The following is a 21145-nucleotide window of genomic DNA, read 5'->3' as shown; positions in this document are numbered from 1 at the left end:
TATTTATTACAGTTAGCCATATGTGTACGTTTCTATAGACATGTATAAGTAAGGTGTGCATGTTTATAAATATTCATATATGTACTGTATTCTTGTAGTTCAGATCTGTGCATTATGGGTATAAAATTAAAAGAATCAAATATAACTGATTTCTAGGTTGTACTGGGAACAAGGGCTTTTAAAAGTTGACTAAAGTTTCTAGGAGTTCTAAAGTTTCATTTTGGCCTTTTAGAAGGAATTGCAATATAAATTATTGAACCACAGATTATGTAATTTGGAGACCTTTGATTTTTCTTATTTTATTAACAAAAAACAGATCAAGGGTATTCATTTTTCACATAACTATTTCTTTGTGACCTGAATATATAAAAGGAAATGCTGCTTTAAGAAATCATGTGAAAGTGGTATTATTAGCAGGGGCATAAAGCTCTGACAGTGAAATTGTAAAACCCGCTCACAATTGACCCACTCAAACATCTAAATTTTAATGTTTAAAAAATATATTATCAGATCAAAATTTGGAAGTAAAAATTCCTGCCAGTAATCTAATTTCCGGTTTCAGATATCTAAGGAAAGAAAGTGTCATTAAGGAGAGTTAGACAACCTGGAATAGCTAAATAGATTAAAATGATAACCATGACAACAGTAAGGTAGAAATGCAAATGTTGGCAGTGCTTATTCAGATTCTTGGTGGGGGGAGGGGTAAGGGTGGTGGTGGGCTGGGTGGGGGTGGCAATTCCTCTGACAATAGATTTGAACAAGGTCTGGCACAGCCTCCCCAGTGGCTCCTGAGGTTTCTCCAGTTCTGCTAGGTGGAGGACACTGCTTAAAATAACTTGTTCCTTGATATGATTTCATGCTCATCGACAACCTTTTTATAATTGGCTTCCCATACAAATCTTTTATATGGAAAAAGTGTGCCATCCCCCTGATAAAAAGCATTCCAGACCTTGTGCTAGTAATGTATATCATTGTATATTAAACTGTTGGCTTTCTAGTTTATGTTTCAGTTCCTTTTTAATTTGGTTAAAGTGAGTTAGCCTTCTTCAGTCTGATAACTCCAGATAAATTTGAAAAAAAATCTGTGTTGTCCATTATATGTGTTATGAAAACTCTGGATTTTGTGATTGAGATTGGGTTGCTTTCTTGTCTTATTACTTGGAAAATCAATGGAAGTCCATTTTTAGTAAGTGTATAAGATTCCGTAGTATGTCTTTCATTAATTTATAGATTATATGATATTCTGTTTTATCCTTGTCTTTCATTTTTTCTTTTTTATGTACTTTAAAAACTTGTTCTGCCCTATATTTCTGAAAACCACTGCTAATTCTGTTTGAACAGGATAAAATAGAAATTCATAATTGTTAATCCGAATGAGCAATGTGGATTGCTAGAATTAAGCTGAAAGTAACGATAGAGTAGGGAAGACAGGAGAAATATTTAGAAGACAGGAACTGACAGGTTTTAGTGATTAATTAAATCATGGATTCAAAAGTAGAAAAGCATTTAGGATGCTTTTAATTGATTGATTGCTCAGATATATGAATTTAACTCTAAAAAACTTGTCTTAGTGCTTCATTAATGAAAGTGTCAAGTCTAAGTCAAGAGAAGGAATAGGCCCATATTTTGTACAATAGGACTATGTTTTGTACAGATCAGATGATTCAAGATTTGTGTGAAGTTCCCAATGGCCCATGGCACAGCTTCAGTACAAGAGATAAAACCAGGACGGGTAGGCGGGGCTCGACAACTGAAAGCCTTGGTGGGCCATAGTAAGGAGATTTGATGTTGCGAAGGCAATCAAGAGCTAGCCTTTCTACACAAATTCAGTATTTTGCTGCTAAAATATCATGGTGGATATAGAGAAATTGAAATTCACAAATTTGGGCCAAAGTATGTTAGAAGCCGATTTTCCATAAAGACTGTCATGTCAGTGAGCTGCAGTTGCCACTGTCCCTTGGGGCCAAACTTTGCAGCCTCAGTGAGAGCACTTTAGAGGTGTTAATGGGGCCTAATTTTCCATCTGCTTCTTAAAAACATTTGTTTAAATCTCCTGTTTTCAACTGATCTATCTGAGCAGAGTACTCCTGTAAACATTTATGTTATTCTTGGAGAAAATAACATCTGAGCTATTATATTTCTTCCTCAAAACGTCCATAGGTGTAATGGAGCTTGAGGTTAGATTTGTATTTGCCTGTGGAATGTGCCAGGAAGGAAATACTCAGGAGAACTTGATAAAATCCGGCTACAGGGGGTTCAGTGTGGACTTGCCCTTAGCTAAGGAGGTCAGCCAGATCCATTTATTCAGCTAATATTTGTTCAGTAGGCACTGTGTGAGGTACTTAAGGTCTTTCTCGGTTTCATGATTCTACATTATTAAATTTTAATACTGTAAAAGACTTTTAATTCTATAACTAGAAAAGAATGTGAATAAACCCTCTGAAATACAAGTAATACTTATAAAGGCTTAAAAGTACTGAGTATATGCATAGTTGCTGAACAAAAGAGCACAAATAAGCCCATTTTCTCTTAAGAATGGCCTAAAATGGTGTTTTTCATACTTTTTTTTTATTGCGACCTGTTATAAGAATTACACTTTGTATCATGACTCAATGACAAACACATATTTATGTATATTAACACACACATTTGCATTTTATGAAAACAACCTATCTTTACTATTTGCTATGCATTCTAGTTTTTCTATTAACTTCTATATTATTTACCTGAAAATACTAACCTAAACTTACTAAACTGATTTTATAACACAGTCATTGGTACTGAAATCTGCAATTTGAGAAACCGCTTTAAAGCACTTTTCTATTTGGAGCTTCATACAATTGTGTGAAATACTCTAAAGCCATACACTTATCTGTTTATAATTATTTATATCTATTTTGACTGCTTTTTGTTTGATGGAACATAGGTAATTATAATTATTTTAAGGCATTCCAGTAAAATTGGGATTTACCTTTAGGAGTTTATTCATCAGTTCATTAACTCATTGAACAGATATTTGAATGACTGCTCTGTGTCAAGCAAAAGTGGGTCACTGCCTCTGTGTTCTCTGTAAAATGGAGATTATAATAGTGACTACTTTCATAAAGCTGATGTTAGTGTTGTGATACTGCAGGCAAATGCTCTACATGGTGATGCCACCTAGCAACCAATCCATGTGTCTTAGCTGCGATTTCTATTAATATCATTGAAAGTTTAGTAGGTGCTAAGTCCTGTGATGTTGTCGTCTTTGCTTTCTATGAATTAATAGCCTACCCACGGGGCTGGAAAATGAAACAGAATACAGCATGATGCTTGATAAGACTGTAGCGATAAGAGTCTTACGTGGAAGCCAAGAGCAGGGATGCCTCACCCTGAATGACAGGTAAAGCTTCCTGAGGGAGGCCATACCTGAATTGAAGAAAGAGTAGGACCCAGCCTGGAGTGGGTGGGGACAGCAGAGGGATAGGGATGGAGGATAGTGTTGAAAGGCAAAGGAAATAGCACAAGCAAAATGTAGGGGTGAGAGAGAATGTGGTCTGTGGAGTAAGAGGGGCATACAAGAGACCAAGTGGTACAGGGAGAAGTAGCTTACATTCTAGAGGATGGAATGTTGTATTGTCTTGATGAAAAATGGTAAAAACATTTTTTTTCATGTATTTTTTGGCATAAGATGGTAGCATAGGAGAATAAGGCATAATGTATCTATATCAGATATTTTTCTGATTTGTTTTCCATATTATGAGAGACAGTATATTGTGAGGATTACATGAGTTAGAATATCGCTAATGCTTAAGATACAGTGCTTATTGATATTAGCTATTATTTACGTTATGTGATAATTGACTTATTTTGCCAGTCTTACTGACTAATGTAGATTACTTATAATTTACCTCTTAAATCCGATTGAGAAGCTCCATCACTGTCTTGCAGAGACGTTGGCAGCAGCCTCCTACTTGGTCTGTCTGCATCCTTTCTCTCTCTCCCCTTTCTATTCTTGACCTTGCAGCCAGAGTAAAATTTATGCTGTTAAGTTACTTTCCTATTGCTGCTATAAAAATTTCCATGAATTGAGTGCCTTAAAGCAACATATATTTATTATCTTACACTTCTGGAGGTCAGAAGTCCAAGATCAGTCCCATTGGGCTAAGATAAAGGCATTGGCAGTGCTGTGTTCCTCCAGAGGCTCTAGGGACAATCCGTTTACTTGGCATCTTTAGATTCTATAAGGTCACCCGTGTTCCTGAACTTGTGGTTATGTGTCACTGTGACTGCTGCTTCTGTTATCACATTCCTCCTTTGGCTCGACCGCTTCTCTCTCTCATTTATAAGGACTCTTGTGATTTCATTGGACCCACCCAGAGAGTCCAGGATCATCTCTCCATCTTGAGATCTTAATCACATCTGCAAGGTTCCTTGGGCATGTAAAGTTACATATTCACAGGTTTTGGGAATTAGGAGATGTACATGTTTGGGTTTTTTTTTTTATTCTGTATCATCATGTCATAGAACAGTATCTAAAATATTGGTGGAAGTGAGTATTCTTAATTTTTTTTTTTAGTGTAAATGACCTCTCCTTCATAAAGTTTTTCTATGGCTTCCTATTGTTTTTAGAATTAAAGACTTAAACTCATAGCCTGATTTAGCCCAGTGCTTGCCTGGGCTTCCAGCCTTTTCCATGGGCTTCTCTCTTCCTTGCTCACAAAACTCCATATCCTTCCAGCCCATTAGGACCTTGTCGTGGTCTTTGTTTATATCAGCCCAGTCTCCCTCCCTCCGAACCTCTTTTCCTATTTTTCTGCCACTCACCGCTTGGATCGTGCAGCAAACACAGCTTCCTTAGCGTCATCTTAGACTTTTCTCTGCCAGTCAAATATTCTATTGCGTGCAGTCCTGGAGCCTGGACATCTTTACAGCATTTGATCACAGCTTGCAATTGTTTATTGGTGTTCTTATTTGTTTGATCTTTGAGCTCTGTGAAGGCAATGACTATTTCCATTGTATATTTAATACCGAGCATTAATTTGGTGTTCAATAAATATTTGTTAAAGGAATGGACTTAAAGTGAAAAGACAGTGTGCTTATAAAGTAGCTCTTGGTTTTGTTCATCAATGTAGTATTGTTATAGCCAAAGGCTATAGTCGGGTTTGAGTTATAGGGAGGCTTTGTTCAATAACAGAAGGTAAGAGATTGATAATTATCAAGTAAAGCAACCCAATGTTGTTTTTCAATTTTTTAATAAAGCAGAGAGTTAATTTTACTATTTAGTAATATTATGACCCCCCTTCCGTCTCTTTAAAAATGTATTTAAGACTTTTAACTGTTTAGCATGAACATATAGGATCTCATAGGCTAAGAATGCCATTAACTTTTAAAGTGACCTTTATTCAGAGTTGATATCATGGGCCAGATGGAGTTTTCCTGGTCTGGGCTACGGTCTGGGGAATGTGGAATCTACTGTCAGTTAGCGCTGGTATTCGAGAGAAGGCCACCAGACCTCTTTAATACAGTCACCACTCAATGTATGTCAGTAGGTCTTTATTTAAAATAATGTTTTACAACAGAAAAAAAGTTTTGTGTTTTGTATCTGACTCAACAGATTGATTTAATTTTGTATTTCATTAAATTGTGAGTTTTTCTCGTTTTATTAGATCCTGCTTTATATTTATACAAGTTTAATCATTAGAGTTTCCCTATTTGGGATACAGTATTTCACCTCGATGTTAGCAGTTTGTGTTAGTGATCCAGGTTTGTGCCAATTCAATGGACTTCCCTAAAGAGACAAAACTTTTGGAATTTAAACTGTTCCTGTTCTATGAGAAAAATTATTTAGAAAAATCAGTTTAAAAGCATATTCCTGTTATAATCTTTTTTTCTCAGTCTACAGATTAATATCGTAATTATTCAAATTTAACTTTCAAGTTGCAAATCTCCAATATCTATCTGTATATCATATACGATCTATATTGCACAGAATATATTGCAAAATACTATATATCTATGTGTTTCTATCTGTAGTGTGACATTCACTGATTTTTTTTATCAGCCTCTTTACTAGATTTGATAAAAATGAATAAGACTGATTTAGTTATTAACTTTCAGTTTTTAATCTCTTTATGAAGACATACCAGTACTTAATTCTGTTTTCTGTTATTAGATTAACCATAGTCGTATAAGAATCAGTTTATGTGAAATGTGTACATACTTTCCTTTTAGAGTATGTTGGATAAAGGACATTGTTGTGGCCGTAACGGGAGAGAACATGGACGCAATGAAAGATCTTATTCAGAGGTACCAGCATAAACGCATTTCGCTAGTTGAAGCTGGAGTGACCCGCCACAGGTCAATATTCAATGGACTGAAAGCACTGGCGGAGGGCCAGCGGGATGCTCAGCTCTCCAGGCCGGAAGTAGTGATTATCCACGATGCTGTGAGGCCTTTTGTTGAGGAAGACATTCTCCTTAAAGTTGTCACAGCTGCTAAGGAACACGGAGTAAGTATTTACACTCCTAAGAATGCATAGAAGAGGCAAACACTCTATAGAGTTGTTCATTTGCTGAATTTTGAGGGAATTCAATGTCAAGTTATTTAAAATGGGCGTGATGACTTAAAGGTGTTAGGGTAATTTGTTTTAGGAAGTTTATAGTCTTATAGATTGTGAGAATGTTCTGGAATTTATCTTTTGCTATAGTCATTTATCATCATAATATGAATTATTTGAAGGAGAATATAGTAATAATGTCATTATTGTATACAGATGAATGGACTTTAAAGGAATGAAATGAAATATGCAGTTATTTAAAAATGTCTAAGAAATCACATAGAAGTCTAAGATATATATACATATGTGTGTGTGTATATATATTTATACAAATTAATAAAAATCTGGCTCATCGCAGTCAAATTTTGTGTTTTTAGTTTAATTTAGTTTAGTTTAGTTTTGCTTTTCAGAAGTGGTTTATTTTCTGTCAAAGGAGCCAGGCAAGGTTTTTGCAACCTTTAAAGTGAATCATCTTAAGATGATAGAATTCTGTTTTCACTTTTATTTCATCAAAATAAGCACAGAATTGCAAGAGACCTGTTGTAATCTCTAGAACATCTGTTTTTTTCCCCCTTATATTACCAGGTAAAATTCTATAGATAAGGTAGTAGATATTAAACTTAAGTTTGCAGTCTAAATTTGAGACTCGGTGAAAAAAAATTGTTGAGCAGACTTGATATAAGATAATAGAAATAATCTGTGGAGTCTGACAGACATAGTCACAATTTTCAGGTTTTTAAATCATATTAGTGGTGTAATGTGTTCAACTTTCTTAATCTCTTAGGTCCTGTCTTCCTAACTTATGAAAATATAGATACTAATACTTGTAAGGTTTTTAGGATAGAAAATTTATATGTTAACTATTTTAATAGAGTTCTAAGTACTTAAAAATGGTATTATTTAAAGATGAATTATAACATCTAAATACTAGAATTTCCTCCAAGAATTGAAGACGAATGGAAGAAATCATCTAAGCCTTCTTAGCCATCTGGAGGCCAGGAAGTTTTAAAGTATGCATCTGGGAAAGACAGTCTATGACTTCCCCTAAGTTAACTATGCATGTTTGGGTCATATAGTCTGGAAATTGTCCCTAATTTGATCTCTTATCTTTACAACATGAATTTATTTAAATTTAGACCTGAATAAGAATTCCATAGATTAAATGAAATATTTGATTTCTCATCGTTAGCATCACTTCTAAATGGTATTTTGGTGTAGTGAAAGCTGTGGTCCAGGAACATAAGTGACCAAAAACTTTCTTGTGGTTCTTGTGTTTTTCCTGTGACCGCTTTCCTCTTCTCCAGGCTTCTCCATTGTGGTATAAGGAATATGATCAGTTATAAGGGTGGTGAGGAGGAATGTAGGAACAAAGGATTTATAACTTTTAGGAATTTGAGTAAAATTTTACAAGTTTGAGAGTTTCTAGGGGGAGACTACATAATTTGAACAGATGGTTAGAAATTCAATGCATATTAAATACACAGAAAAATATAGCTCTTTGCCTATGTTACCTTTGGAAAATATCACTCAAGCTCACTATAAAATTTATCTACATTTGGGATTTTTTTATTTTTGAATATTATATTTGAGAGAGGTTATTTCTAAGAGATGGTCTGTAAAGTGATTCTTTGGGTAATGTATCTGAAAAAAACAAAAGAGACCTTTTATCTTGCTCTACTTAATATGTTAAGAATATTGTTTAACAGATGACTTAAAACATTAAAATGTATAGCAATTAGTGTTTTATGTTTGTAGATTTGTTGGAATTCCTTTTGGATTCTTTCCGATTTTAACTTTGTTAATCAGAATGTAGTTTATAATATTTAATCACATTATGTATCTTAAATAAAACTAACAAATATTAATGAAAACTGTGAAACTTTTTGATTACATTAAGAAGCTGGTTTCAAGCAAAAACTTTACAACTAATTTGTTTTGAATTCAGCTTCAGAAATCTGGTCTCTTCTAAAAATATTGCATTGTTTTTGATGATGTTAAAGTATAATTTTCAAAAAGATATAAAGTCACGAGTTTCCTTGACAGGTACAAGATGAGCATGTATTAAGAGTTTTACTGAACTCATTAATGAGGGAACAAGACAGATATTATAATCCAGAAGGCACAAATTTGTGTGGTATAAAGGAATACTGAGATGAATTCACAAATAGACACAGCTGCTTTTCCAAGGGAGGAAGGTGTCAACTGGACCTCCATTAGACAGAAAATAGTTGCATGTTTATAGTCAAGAATACTTTTGTACTGTTATCAGTTACTGTAACTTCTGAAAAGCTGCGGAAGAGCTCAAAGGCAATGAAAGGCTAGACTGAGCTAATCTGGAAGGGTCTGCTCTAAACAATACATAGTTTTCCATTGGAAACACTCAGTAATATCTTTTGCTTAGTCATAATTTCCCTACAGTGGTTAGGATGGTGACTCAGTAGCCTCAGGAAATCCAGGCACCATTTCCTGGCAACTCTCATACTGTTCTAATCATGAAAACATAAATGCAATTAATTGAGACTTGCACTAGTAGTTGAAGTTCTTACATTAGTGGGAAGTATTGGCATCTTTTATAACCTCTGGGCAGTAAATTGCATAAGATTGGCCTGAATCAAATGCTATCCCAAGACAAGAAAAGAGTGATGCCTTTGCTTAGTCAGAGCTACTTCATGATTTGTTTTCCATGTATTCTTTTGAACCCATTCTCCTTTGTTCTCTAAAATTGTGTCTCATAGACTCTGACTTATTTTCTTGTTTTCTTAGTCTTTAATTTTCAAGCTTTACCAAAAAGCCCTTTTAGATAAATCATTTGCTAAGTAAGTTAGACAGTGTGGCAGCCCATTAGGGGGGCATACATGTTAGAGTTAACTTTGATATTTTAATTTTCACATTGGTTAAAAGCAAAACCAAATTGATGAAGATGTGTTACCCTATGAGAAAAGATGTCTGAAATTAATGCTGGCATTAGAGTTGTCTGCATACAAGAATTTGAATGTATCACCAGAACCCAGTTTCTCTCTATCTGTGTATACAACATTTTTGGGTTCCACAGAGGTAAGGTGACCTCAGTAGGATCAGTAGTGAAATCCTTTTAGTGTTATTCACCTTTACTCTTGGTAATAGTTTGTCTGGGTATAAAATTCTAAGACTACAGCTATTTTTTTTTTCTCCCAAGTACTTTGAAAATATACTATCATTACCTCCTGGCTTTTATTCAACTTTCAAAGTCTGCTAACCAGTCTAATTGTATCCCTTGAAAGGAATCTGCCTTTTCTCTCTGGTTAATGTAAGATATCTTATAATTTATTTTTCATAGATATTATACAGTATCTCTATGATGCATCTAGATATAGATTTCCCCCTCTTGCTTTGGATTTATTGTCCTTTATGAATTTTATGATTCATGTATTTTTATAAATTTAAAAAAATTATCAACCATTTTCTTATTGAACATTGACTCTGCTTTATTTCCTACCCCACAGCTTTTCTCTCTTCTTACGGATCACTCTATGTATGATTGACTTTCTGATCCTGTCTTCATGTCTCCTAACTTTTTTTTTTATTTTCCATCTCTTTTTGTTGCCTGATTTTTAGGTAATTTAAGTATTCTATTTCATTAATTCTTTATCTCTACCAAATCTCATGTTTAAGGATTTTAAAAATTTTAATAATTTTTTAATTTCTAGGAGTTCCATTTGGTCTTTTTTTTTTTTAATGATTGGTCTCCTTTTTCTTATGTTTTTGGTTTTATATCGTTCAATATTTAAGTATAACTTGGTACAATGCATTTGTATACACCCATTTTAACTCTTACAGACACACTATTATTTCTTAAATGTCTGTCTCATGCCTGAATTTCAGACCTTTTATATTCAAATGAACAGAATCACTTAAATTTGCTGTTTTCAGTGTGGAATCATGTGTAGGTTGGAATTCATTAATCTTCCATGATCTCTTTCCTTGACTTTTATCCCATAGGTGAGAGGGAGTTACTGATTTTCAGCAGGGAATAACATGATCAGATTTGAATTTTAGAAAGATGTCTGTCTCCCTGGTTTGGTAGATGGATTACAGGAAGAGTTTCAGGGAAATTAAATTAGTTCAGAAATCACAGTAATGACCAAGCTGAGTGATGATAGCCTATTTAAGTCAGTCAGGACGGAGAGGAAAGTGTTAAAAATGTTCAGGGAACCAGGCTGACTGGACCAGACTGAATGGATAGTGTGTGAGCCACAAATGAGATTACAGTTTAGGCACTAACGTTGTTGCCACCTACGGACCTACCCATGAAAATTGTATTTATCTAAGAGTTCTAATTGTCTGAGACCTTTTGAGCCCTGATTCATGATACATCTTACTGCATGTCTCATTAAACGTAAGGTCCACTACACTGATCTCTTGTATGGGTTGTTTTTTTTTCTAATATTTAAAGCAGCAGAGATTTTTGCCTGTGAGAGAAAGTTCCATACCTTGTTTCTTTCTGTATTTGATTATTGTTGTGGCACAGAGTTTCTCAAGCTTAGCAGGACTGACATTTTGGGTAAGATAAGTCTTTTTTGGGGGCTGTCCTGTGTCTTGTGTGACAGTTAGCAGCATCCCTGTTCACACCCCTACTCCCACCCCAACTTCCCCTACACCATTGATGTGGTACATAATAAATTTGCAGAGTTAGAGCATAATTAATCAGAATAATACAGACGGACTTATCTTTATTTCTTTTCTTATATCCTCATTTTGTTGAGCTATAAGTGACATGCAGTAGTAATTAAGTTTAAGGTGTACAGCATAACGATTTGACTTGTATATATTGTGAAATGATCACCACTTTATTTCTTTTTTTAAGGTAAATAATTGTATTTATAATTTAGTGAGCAATTGAGTATAATGTCAGTTTAAAAATGACTAGATATTTTGTTTCTAGAACAGTTAAATAACTTTAATAGTGGTAGTATGTTACAGAAGACTTAAAATCAAAGGATTATGTAGGCATCATTTTTTGTGTAGGAAGAATATACATTTTTTCATTAAGCATTTACTAATTTTTACTTAGAAAATCTTTGAGTCATCTCAAAAGAAACAGTGAAATTTACATAATGACCAGAAACTTTGACATGTGTGTGTTGGTGTGTCTGTATGTAATCTTTTGGGATTTTGCAACATGACTATTAATGATTAATAGCACTTTGAGAGTTCTCTTAAATTTAATATGAGTGCATTAGGAAGAACATACTTTCCCACTATTCAGTTTTACAGCTTTATGTAGTACATTCTGGGTATGTTCTAAAATAGAGATGGAAAATCACTTGGCATATATTTGACTCTGTATTTGGAAATTTGGCATTAGATAGAAACAACCATGGCTAATAATCACTTGTACTAGATCTCTGTTGAGTAGTTTTGATCATGAGCAAGTACACTAAAGTTTAGTCCTGGGTGGAGTTCAGGTAATGAGCTCTCCTGGGTCAGTGAATCCTGTGTCATTATCTATTAGAGAGACACTTTGGTATCGATTTAAGTCCTAACTCTAAAGAAGCAGTTTTATTTGTGAGAAAGCAGTGAATTCTCATTTAGTGGGACATTTCAGTCTTACTTTGATAAAGATTTAAATGCCCAGGGCAGGTGCTGAACTATTCCCTTATTGCCAAGGAATGAAGTGAAACTTGATCTGTATGTGATGCTGGAGAAGATACTGTGTGAAAAGCTTTTGTTTTGCTTCATTACTTGAAACCACCTACCTCGTATATCTGTTCTATGAATTACCTTCAACTGAAATTGGAGAAGGTGTAGATCAAGGCATGATGAGTAAATCTGGGGATTAACATGAAATAAAGTTTATTGTATATCCAAGCATAATATACCTCATTATTTTAAATTTAATGTATATTAAATTTAATGTTAAAGTTCCAGGAATTAAAGTTTAGTATATTAAATGGAGGACTCTTTATTCCTTTTTTTTGCTATATAATCACTTTTTGAAGTGCTTTGTAGTGATACCACAACTGGGATGGAGGTTTTTCTATATTTATATATTGAATAAATAATAGATTCTTTTAATTTGTCAAAAAAGGAGATTAGAAGTATTATAAAAACAATTCAAAATCTCATAATTGTTAATGATTAGCTTTGAAGATGTAATTCCATAAGTTTTTCTTAAGTAGTCTTTTAATAAAGACAACTCAGCTAACTGAAATTGTAATTACAAGGTCGGAGGATTTCTGTTGTGCCTTGACATCATTAGCCTGAATGCAGATGCTTGAGGAGGAGTGCATGTTAGCACCTGCGGTGTGGATGGATAGTAGATATTGTTCAGTTTTGCTTTTAAAAATAAACAGTAGAGGTGCATTTGTTATTCCACATTGTATGATTTGTATCTATGATGATTCCCATGCATTGACGTGGAATTTGCTTGATAGATTAGCTTGAGAGGCAAGTAATCACCGTGGTGCTGAGCTGTTAAGCTTCCATTCAGGCCCTGTTATGCTAATTCCCAAGGAGACAGTGCATTTGATAACTTGGTTTTCATGCTCCATATAACAAACTTCCCAGATTGCTGTATGCGGGAGGCAACTAATCGACTTTGTCCATACTTGCATTGTAATTTTGATGCTTTGAATTTCAGAATAGATCACATAAGTGAGGACTCACTGTATGTTTATTTCTGAACGAATATCCCTTACCATGGAAGTAGCTATGGTACATGTCTACCAGCATCAGCCTCCTTTTTCTATATTTGTTTATACCAGATAGATGGGTGAATGGTAGTCAGAGAAAAGAAGGGTCAGTAAAAGAGTGATTTTCACTTGTGACCCTTTTCAGGGGCTCTTTGTTCAGTAAGACCCTGGAAGCTGGTAGTCACCTTCTGCTTTCAATCGTCTTCATATTGTACTACTTTCTAAATGATCTTTTGCTTTCCATAGACAAGAACCTACTTATACTTGGAATTTATTCCTCCTGCTATAATGACATCTCAAAGGCAGATGATTTCTGCCTTTGAGAAGTTAGTTTTCACAAATCAAAAATGAGAGTTCATAAATACACATTTTAGAAATGTGTCCCTGCCTTGATCTTATTTACTCCTCTCAGATGGATAAACATTACCCTGAACTTTGTTTTTTGTTGTCCTCTTGTTTTTCTCTTCAGTTTTGTAGCATGTACTCCCACAATGTAGCATGTCATGTTTGTATGATTTTTTAAAATCTTACGTTTGAATATATCTTGACAACATTTTTTTGCACAATATAGTTGAGGAAATGTATTCACGTGACTAGCTATAGTTCATGATCACTACTTTATATTATATATTACAAATCATGTTTACAGATGGACATTTGTCTTCTTTAGTTTTTCTTAATGCAGATGTTGCTAGCATAAACATTATTACATACCTCTTCTGATGTACATATGCAGATTTCTCTAGAGTCAGGGTATATGCAGTTATCATATAAAAGTTATCACCTTTCCTAGATGATGCTGAATTATTTTCAAAACTTGTATCAAATTATACTCTCATCAATAGTGTATAATAAGAGTTTGAGTTGCCTCACATCTTCACCATCACTTGATGTTTTTAGACATTTTTTTCTGATCCCGTTAGTGGAAAATGCTTTCTTTTTTGTTCTTTAAGTTAGCATTTTATTAATAGGTTAGACTTTTTTTCATAAATTTATGACTTTATGTGTTGCCATTAAATTGCCCATGTAAAAGTCTTTTGCTCCTGTTCCTATTTTTAATATAAATACCAATTTGTAGGAGTTATTAACATACCTGGACATTAATATTTTGCAAGTCATATGCTGTAATGCTTTGTAACTATTTTCTTCCACTTTCTTTTTTTAGATTATAAATACTATTTTGTGATAAACAAGCAATTTTTTCATTTTAATATAGTCAAAATTACTAATGGGTTTTGATTTTGTGTGGGATCTGAGAGAGGGAGGGTTCTTTGGGTTCAGATTGTGGTAATGGAGCCAGTGAAATGTAGGCAGATTTGGGATATTTTGAAGTTGATGGGGCTTACTGATTGGATATGGAGTAAGTGGGGAAGGGGAGAAATCAATGATGACCTTCAAGGTTTCTGGTAATAATGACTGAAAGAATGGAGTTGACATTTATGTAGATGGGGAAGTCTATAGAGGAGCAGGTTTGGGGCGTGTGGTATGGATAAAATCAGAACTTTGATTTTAGCATATTACTATTGAGATGTGTGTTTTGATCTGAGTGGAGATGTTAAATACATGTTTGAATGTATAAGTCCAGAGTTCAAGAGATAGTTCTAGGCTGACTATATAGATTTGTAAGTTCTCACATAGATGGTATTTGAAGCCATGTAACTTTATGAGGTTACCTATGGAATGATTGTAGCTAGAAAAGTCTGAGGTCTGAGCTCTGAAACTTTTCACTATTTAGAATTAGAATATAAGGATCTAGCATCTAGAGGGTGGGAAAATGAGAGGGTTTGTTTGGAAATAGTTTTCGAAAATCAAGTGAACAAACAATCTCAAGAAGGAAAAGAGCTATCTGTGGGATTTAGCAATATGGGGGTCATTGGTGACATTGGTAGATGTACTTTTGTGGCATTGTAGCAATAAAATCCTGGTTGAAGTGGATTCCAGAGAGCATGGGAGGAGAGAGAAATTGGAGATATGGAGTAGAACAGATAATTTTTTTCCAGTTTTTCTTTACTTATATGGAGAAATTTGGTGCTAGCTGGAGAAAGATGTGTAATCAGGGGACTAATTTAATACTAGGAGATGTCACAGAATGCTTGCATACTAATGGAGGCAATTCAGGAGAGCAATAAAAATTGATGAGGCAGAAGAGAAAGAAGACTATTGCTATAGAGAAGTACTTGAGGAGGAATGGGTGTCTGTAAGTGGGTAGAGATGGTGGCCCTTACATAGGAGCTGGGAAATTTTTTGTTGTTTTAAGCATATAAGTTTTGCATTATTTTTGTTAAATATGTCCCTAAATATTCTTTTTGACACTATTGTAATGAATTATTTTATTTCATTTTTGATTGTTCTAACAGACATACAATAGATTTTTATACAATGAACTTGTCTTTTGCATTCTTGTTGAATTTTTTTGTTAGTTCTAATAGTTTTTAGTGGATATTTTAGGATTTTCTATATACATGATCACATCATCTGAAAATAGAGTTGGTTTTCATTTTTTGATGCCTTTTATTAGATATTTTTGCCTAATTACACTGATTAGAACTTCTAGTACAGTGTTTAATGCAAGTGGGGACAGTGGACATCCTTCTTATGTCCAGCATGTTGTTAGCTGCAGGTTTTTCATAGATGTCCTTTATCAGGTTAAGCAAGTTCTCTCTTTCTAATTTATTGTGTGCTTGTTTTCATGAAGGAGCGTTGGATTCGGTCAGATGATTTTTCTGCATCTATTGAGATGTTTATGTTTTGTCTTTTATTCTATTAATGTAATATATTGAATCGATTTTGGTATGTTCAACCATTTGGCATTCCTGGGATACATTCCAGTTGGTCATGGTGAATAATACTTTTAAAATTTTTCCAAATTTGGTTTGTAGGTATTTTGTTGAAGATCTTTGCATCTGTATTCATCAGGGATAGTGGTCTATATTTTACATTTTTTTTTTTTGTTATATCTTTGTCTAGTTTTGGTATTAGGATAATCTTGGTCTTACAAAATGATTGGGAGTGTTGTTTTCTATTTTTTTTAGAATAGTGTGAGGAATTGGCATTGAAAAAAAAATATGACAACACCTTTTGAGTATAATTAACCTATGAAGCCATCCAACCCTGGCTTTTCTTTGTGGGAAATTAAAAATATTTCTAATTCAATTTTGTTACTTGTTATAGATCTATTTTTGAGTTAGTTTTGGTAGTTTGTGTCTTTCTAAGAAGTTGTAATTTCATCTCTTATCTAATTTGTTGAAATATACTTGTTAATGTTTTATATTCCTTTGTACTTATGTAAGGTTGGTAGGAATATTACCACTTTCATTCCTTATTTTACTAATTTCAGACTTTTTTCTTGGTTAGGCTAGTTAATGGTTTGTCAGTTTTCTTTGTCTTTTCAAAGAACCAAGTTTTCCTTTTTTTCTGTTTTTCTATTCATTATTTTGTTTATTTCTGCTCTCATCTTGTTTACTTCTTATGCTTGCTTTAGCTTTGGTTTTCTTTTTCTAATGTCTTAAGGTAGAAGGTTAGGTTTTGATTTGAAAAGTTTTTCTTACATCGACATTCACAGCTATAAATTTCCCTCTTAGGACTGCATTAGCTGCATTCCATAATTTTTTAAAAGTGTTTTGTCTATGTTTTCATTCATCAAAATATTTTTCACTAGGTTTTCATTCATCAAAATATTTTTCACTTCCCTAGTGATTTCTTTTTTGACTCACTTGTTACTTAGTAGTGAGTTGTTCATTTTTGACATATTTATAAAATTTCCACATTTCTTTCTGTTAATTTCTAATTTTACTCTATTGTGATTACAGAACATACTTAGTATTTTTTCAATCCCATAAAACTTATTGAGTCTTTATGACCTAGCATATGGTCTATCCTGGAGAATATTCCATATTTTTTTTTGGAAAAGAACATGTATTCTACTGTTAGAATGTTCTAATACATAATGGTTAGGATTAGTTGGTTTATAGGATTTTTCAAGTCTTTTATTTCTCTGGTTATCTTCTGCCTAGTTGTTCTACCCATTATTGAAAATGAGTTGTCGACATCTCCAACTTTTACTGTTGGATTTATCTCTCCCTTCAATTCTACCAGTTTTTGCTTCATGTATTTTGGAGGTCCGTTATTAGATGAATATATAATTATTATACTTTCTGGTTGAATTAACCCTTTTTTATTATAAAATGGCTCTATTTATCTCTACCAATATTTTTTTTTTGTCTTTCCCCCCCCAATGTTAGCTTTCTTATGGTTGCTGTTTACATGATGTATTCTTTTTCATCCGTTTATATTCAATCTATTTGTCTTTGAATCTCAAATATGTGTCTCCTGTAGACTAGATACAGTTGGGTTTTTGAATCCAGTTTGACAATCTGACTTTTGATTGGATTGTTTAATCCATTCACATTTAATGGTATTATTGATATGATATAGTTGGAATCACATCTCCCAGTTTATTTCTCACACATTTCTTTGTTTCTATTTCTCCATACTGCTTTCTTTTGCATTAAGTGAATATTTTATGTTGCAACTTTAATTTCTTTAATTATATTCTCATTTTGATTTTTTTTTTCTTAGTGGTTGCTGTTGGGCTCACAGTACACATTTCAACATAATTTACTTCAGATTTATGCTACCTTAATTCCAGTGATATTTTCTGCCCCTGTTAATATCACATCCAACTGATACGCTCCATTTTATGCTGGTTAATTGCTTTTTAGAAGAAGATGGAGGGCACAGCTCCTGGGGCATAAATTGTACTACAGTTCAATCCAGATAAGTTCTGGTCCTTCTACAGGGTTGGTTTTTGAGGCCAATATTTGAAGTTTGCTCTGCTTTTAGTGGGGCTCTTGTTAACTCTGTTCTTTCCCTCGTAGTCTCTGGTAACCTAGCTGGCCTACAGTTTAGCTATTTGTTTCCAGCTTCCTCTTCTTACCACGATAATATCCATTTCTTTTGAGAATGCACTTGGCCGTAAACTTACTCACACTCTTTTCCAGATAAAATGAATTCCTTTGGGGAGAGTTTCGCAGTTCTCTGTCCTTAGAGCCTATATCTTGCCTTGTGAAAAATCACTACGCCATGACTTTAGAGCTGTGTGTGGGCTTGATGTCTTGTTTTCGTAGGTTACATGAACTGTTTCATGAACAGGTTGCTGCGTGGGAGCATTCCAAGACTCTCATCTTCTCTTTTTGCGTCCCTCGGTGTAGAACCACTGCACTAGGTGTGATCTAGGGTGCAGATGATCTAGGCCCCACCAGTCTCCGCTTATCATTCCTTAGGGCAGACCTTCACCCTACAGGTAGTGGAGGGGAGTCTCCAACCTGTAATTTAGCCTTTGTGGAACTGAGTGGGATGGGAAATGCTAGCATTCTGCTTCTCCCAGTGGGAGCTAGTAGGAGAGGGGACCTCCCCTCCCCATTTGGCCATAGCTATTTGAAAGGAATGTCAGTCACACCAAACTAGGCAGTGGAATGAGGAAAGGAACAGACCCTGACTCAAGTACCATGAACTCTCTCTGTTTTTACCAAGATACAGAAAATTTTCTAGAATAAATGTTTTTTAACTTGCTGAATGTCCTTAGGACAATTTTCAAAGGCTTTAAGTGTGTGTGTGTGTGTGTGTTTTTCCTTAAATACTTTTTACTAGTTATAGTGTTTTCCTGGGAGAAAATATATGGGGCTCCTCACGCTGACATTTTGCATGTCATTTTCTCATAAATTTTTACTTCGTGGCCTGGCATAAAATTGCATATAAGTAGTTGTGATGCAAATGTAATTTTTTTTTTCTTAAAAAGCAGCGTGTGTGTGTATACATGTGTGTTTCTTTCCTCTCTTCTAACCCCTTCTGATATGTTTTGGGCTTGACTAGTTGGGCTTGGTCCTTACTTACTTTTCACTTACTTGGACGTCACTCCCCCTGTGTCACCCCTGGCTGTCGCCTCATTTTTGCTTTTATGCTAAGGCTCCACATTTTTACTTGAGTCACTGGAAACGGTGACACAGTTCGTAAACTGTCTACTTGGCTCATACATTAGCTTTGATTTTTAGCCAAACTCTCAGCTTTTGTAAACTAGTTCATGGACTATCTTGCTCAGATATTGGTCTCAAGACCAAATTTGTATTTGTGTATTTGCTTCATGCGTTGTAATCCCTATGTTGCAATTATGTGAAAGAAAGGACATTTTGGTGTCAATAAAAGGAGGTTTAGTTAACTGCCTAATATAGAAACGACATTTTAAGACTTCTTCACCAAGGCAACTGTTTGGTAATGACCTTCAAGACTGTATTACAGTGAGACCGTATTAAAGATAAAGGGGAAGATTGTCTAATATGAAGGTGTATCATTTTATAAAGTTTAGGTGCATCTATTCATGAGACAGAACTTTCATCAGAGCAACCGATATTAATGTATATTTTACGTGTAAGAGCATTGCATTAAGGGTGTGTTTGAGGGAAACTTTTTAATAGGATTTAGAGGAAGACATAAGTTCATTGTTACTTGAGTTGTTGCTGAGTTTTATTTTAGGGATCTTAGGGAATATGTCTGTTTCCTCAATGATCTAATGTGTAAATTAAATCTTTTGAAGGCACACTAATTAGTAACTCATGTATAATCCATTTCAGTTCTTTTGTAATAGTCTTTTTCTTTCCTCTCCGATCTTCAGGGAATACCCAGTTGTATCATTCCATCCTTTTTGTAGTTTTCGACTACAGTGGCCTGCGATGAAAAGGATTTTGAACCTATAATGAATAAAAAACTTCTACCTCTTAGAATATGGAATCGTAATATTATGAGGTTGACTTTTTTAAAATTTCATTTTATTATTAGTTTCAATTATGCAGTACATTGGTTAGACGTTTATATTGTTTATGAAACGATCCTCCTGATTATTCTTTCTTCTGGCTTACACCGAGCCATTCCATTACTGCTAACTATATTGACGTGAAACGTTGTGATTTGGGAACCAAATTTACACTTGTTCAGATGTTTTCTTGAGGTAGCTTGCTGGAGGCATGGATAAGATCTGCTTTCCAAAATGAGATACAGAGTTCAGAATTTTGCTTTAAAATATTCTCTGGGTAAAATAAATGTGTTATTTGTCTTTTTTTTGTTTGTTTGTTCGTTATTTAGGCGGCAGGGGCAGTTCGACCTCTTGTATCTACTGTCATCAGTCCAGATGCTGATGGTTGCTTAGACCACTCATTGGAACGTGCCAGGCATAGAGCAAGTGAAATGCCACAGGCTTTTCTATTTGACGTGATCTATGAAGCATATCAGCAGGTAAGAATTCTGGGCTTTTGAAAAAGCTGCTGTGTGGAGGTATCCCCAGAATAACCCCTGTATTTGGAGAGTTGATAGAAGAACTCAGTGTGTACTTGTACTTGTGGTTAAAATTGATTACAGTGAAGTAATTGATCATAGCTGGATCATATGAGACAGAGACACAAACAGAGTCTGGAGGAATCCTTCCTCTGCTCTCTTCCTCACCCAAAGATGACCCACCACAAAGACGCCTTCCCACCAGCAACGCAGATGCAGCAGCACGTGTGTGATGCTTCTCCCCACGGAAGCCTGTTAGAGACTTGGTGTCCAGGGTGTTTATTGAAGTTCGTCACATAGACGTCTTCTGCCTAACACATAAATTTCCATCTTCCCAGAAGGAAAGCAGGTATTTAACATAAACCATATTGTTTATGCAAACAGTCTAGACGCTGTGAACCACCCTTATCAGTGAACAGTTCACTGAGAGTACTCCAAGAACCAGTTTCCCAGATGCTGGCTGAGGGCCCACCCAGTTAACAGATGGCTTCAAGGGTGTAACTTGCCTCTGTAAAACTCATAGAGAAAAAACACATAATACTGTTTACCATCTCCTGAGAGTTAAACAGGAATTGGGCAGTTGTCACTAAGATCATATGAAATTGAATCAGTG

General features: G+C 34.6%; 1 protein-coding gene across 1 annotated transcript in view; it reads left to right on the top strand.

Annotated features, from left to right (window-relative positions):
• CRPPA (CDP-L-ribitol pyrophosphorylase A) overlaps nucleotides 1-21145 on the top strand; it is a 218738-nt gene that overhangs the window by 3694 nt on the left and 193899 nt on the right. The window contains exons 2-3 of the mRNA XM_016139451.2: nucleotides 6214-6490; nucleotides 20344-20493. Of these exons, the coding sequence (XP_015994937.2) occupies nucleotides 6214-6490; nucleotides 20344-20493 (427 nt within the window). The remainder of the gene's footprint in view (nucleotides 1-6213; nucleotides 6491-20343; nucleotides 20494-21145) is intronic.

This window comes from Rousettus aegyptiacus, unplaced genomic scaffold (genome assembly GCF_014176215.1).
Source record: "Rousettus aegyptiacus isolate mRouAeg1 unplaced genomic scaffold, mRouAeg1.p scaffold_m13_p_13, whole genome shotgun sequence".
Taxonomy (NCBI): Eukaryota; Metazoa; Chordata; class Mammalia; order Chiroptera; family Pteropodidae; genus Rousettus; species Rousettus aegyptiacus.
Note: the sequence above shows the minus strand (reverse complement) of the source record. Positions and strands in the feature narration are given on the sequence as shown.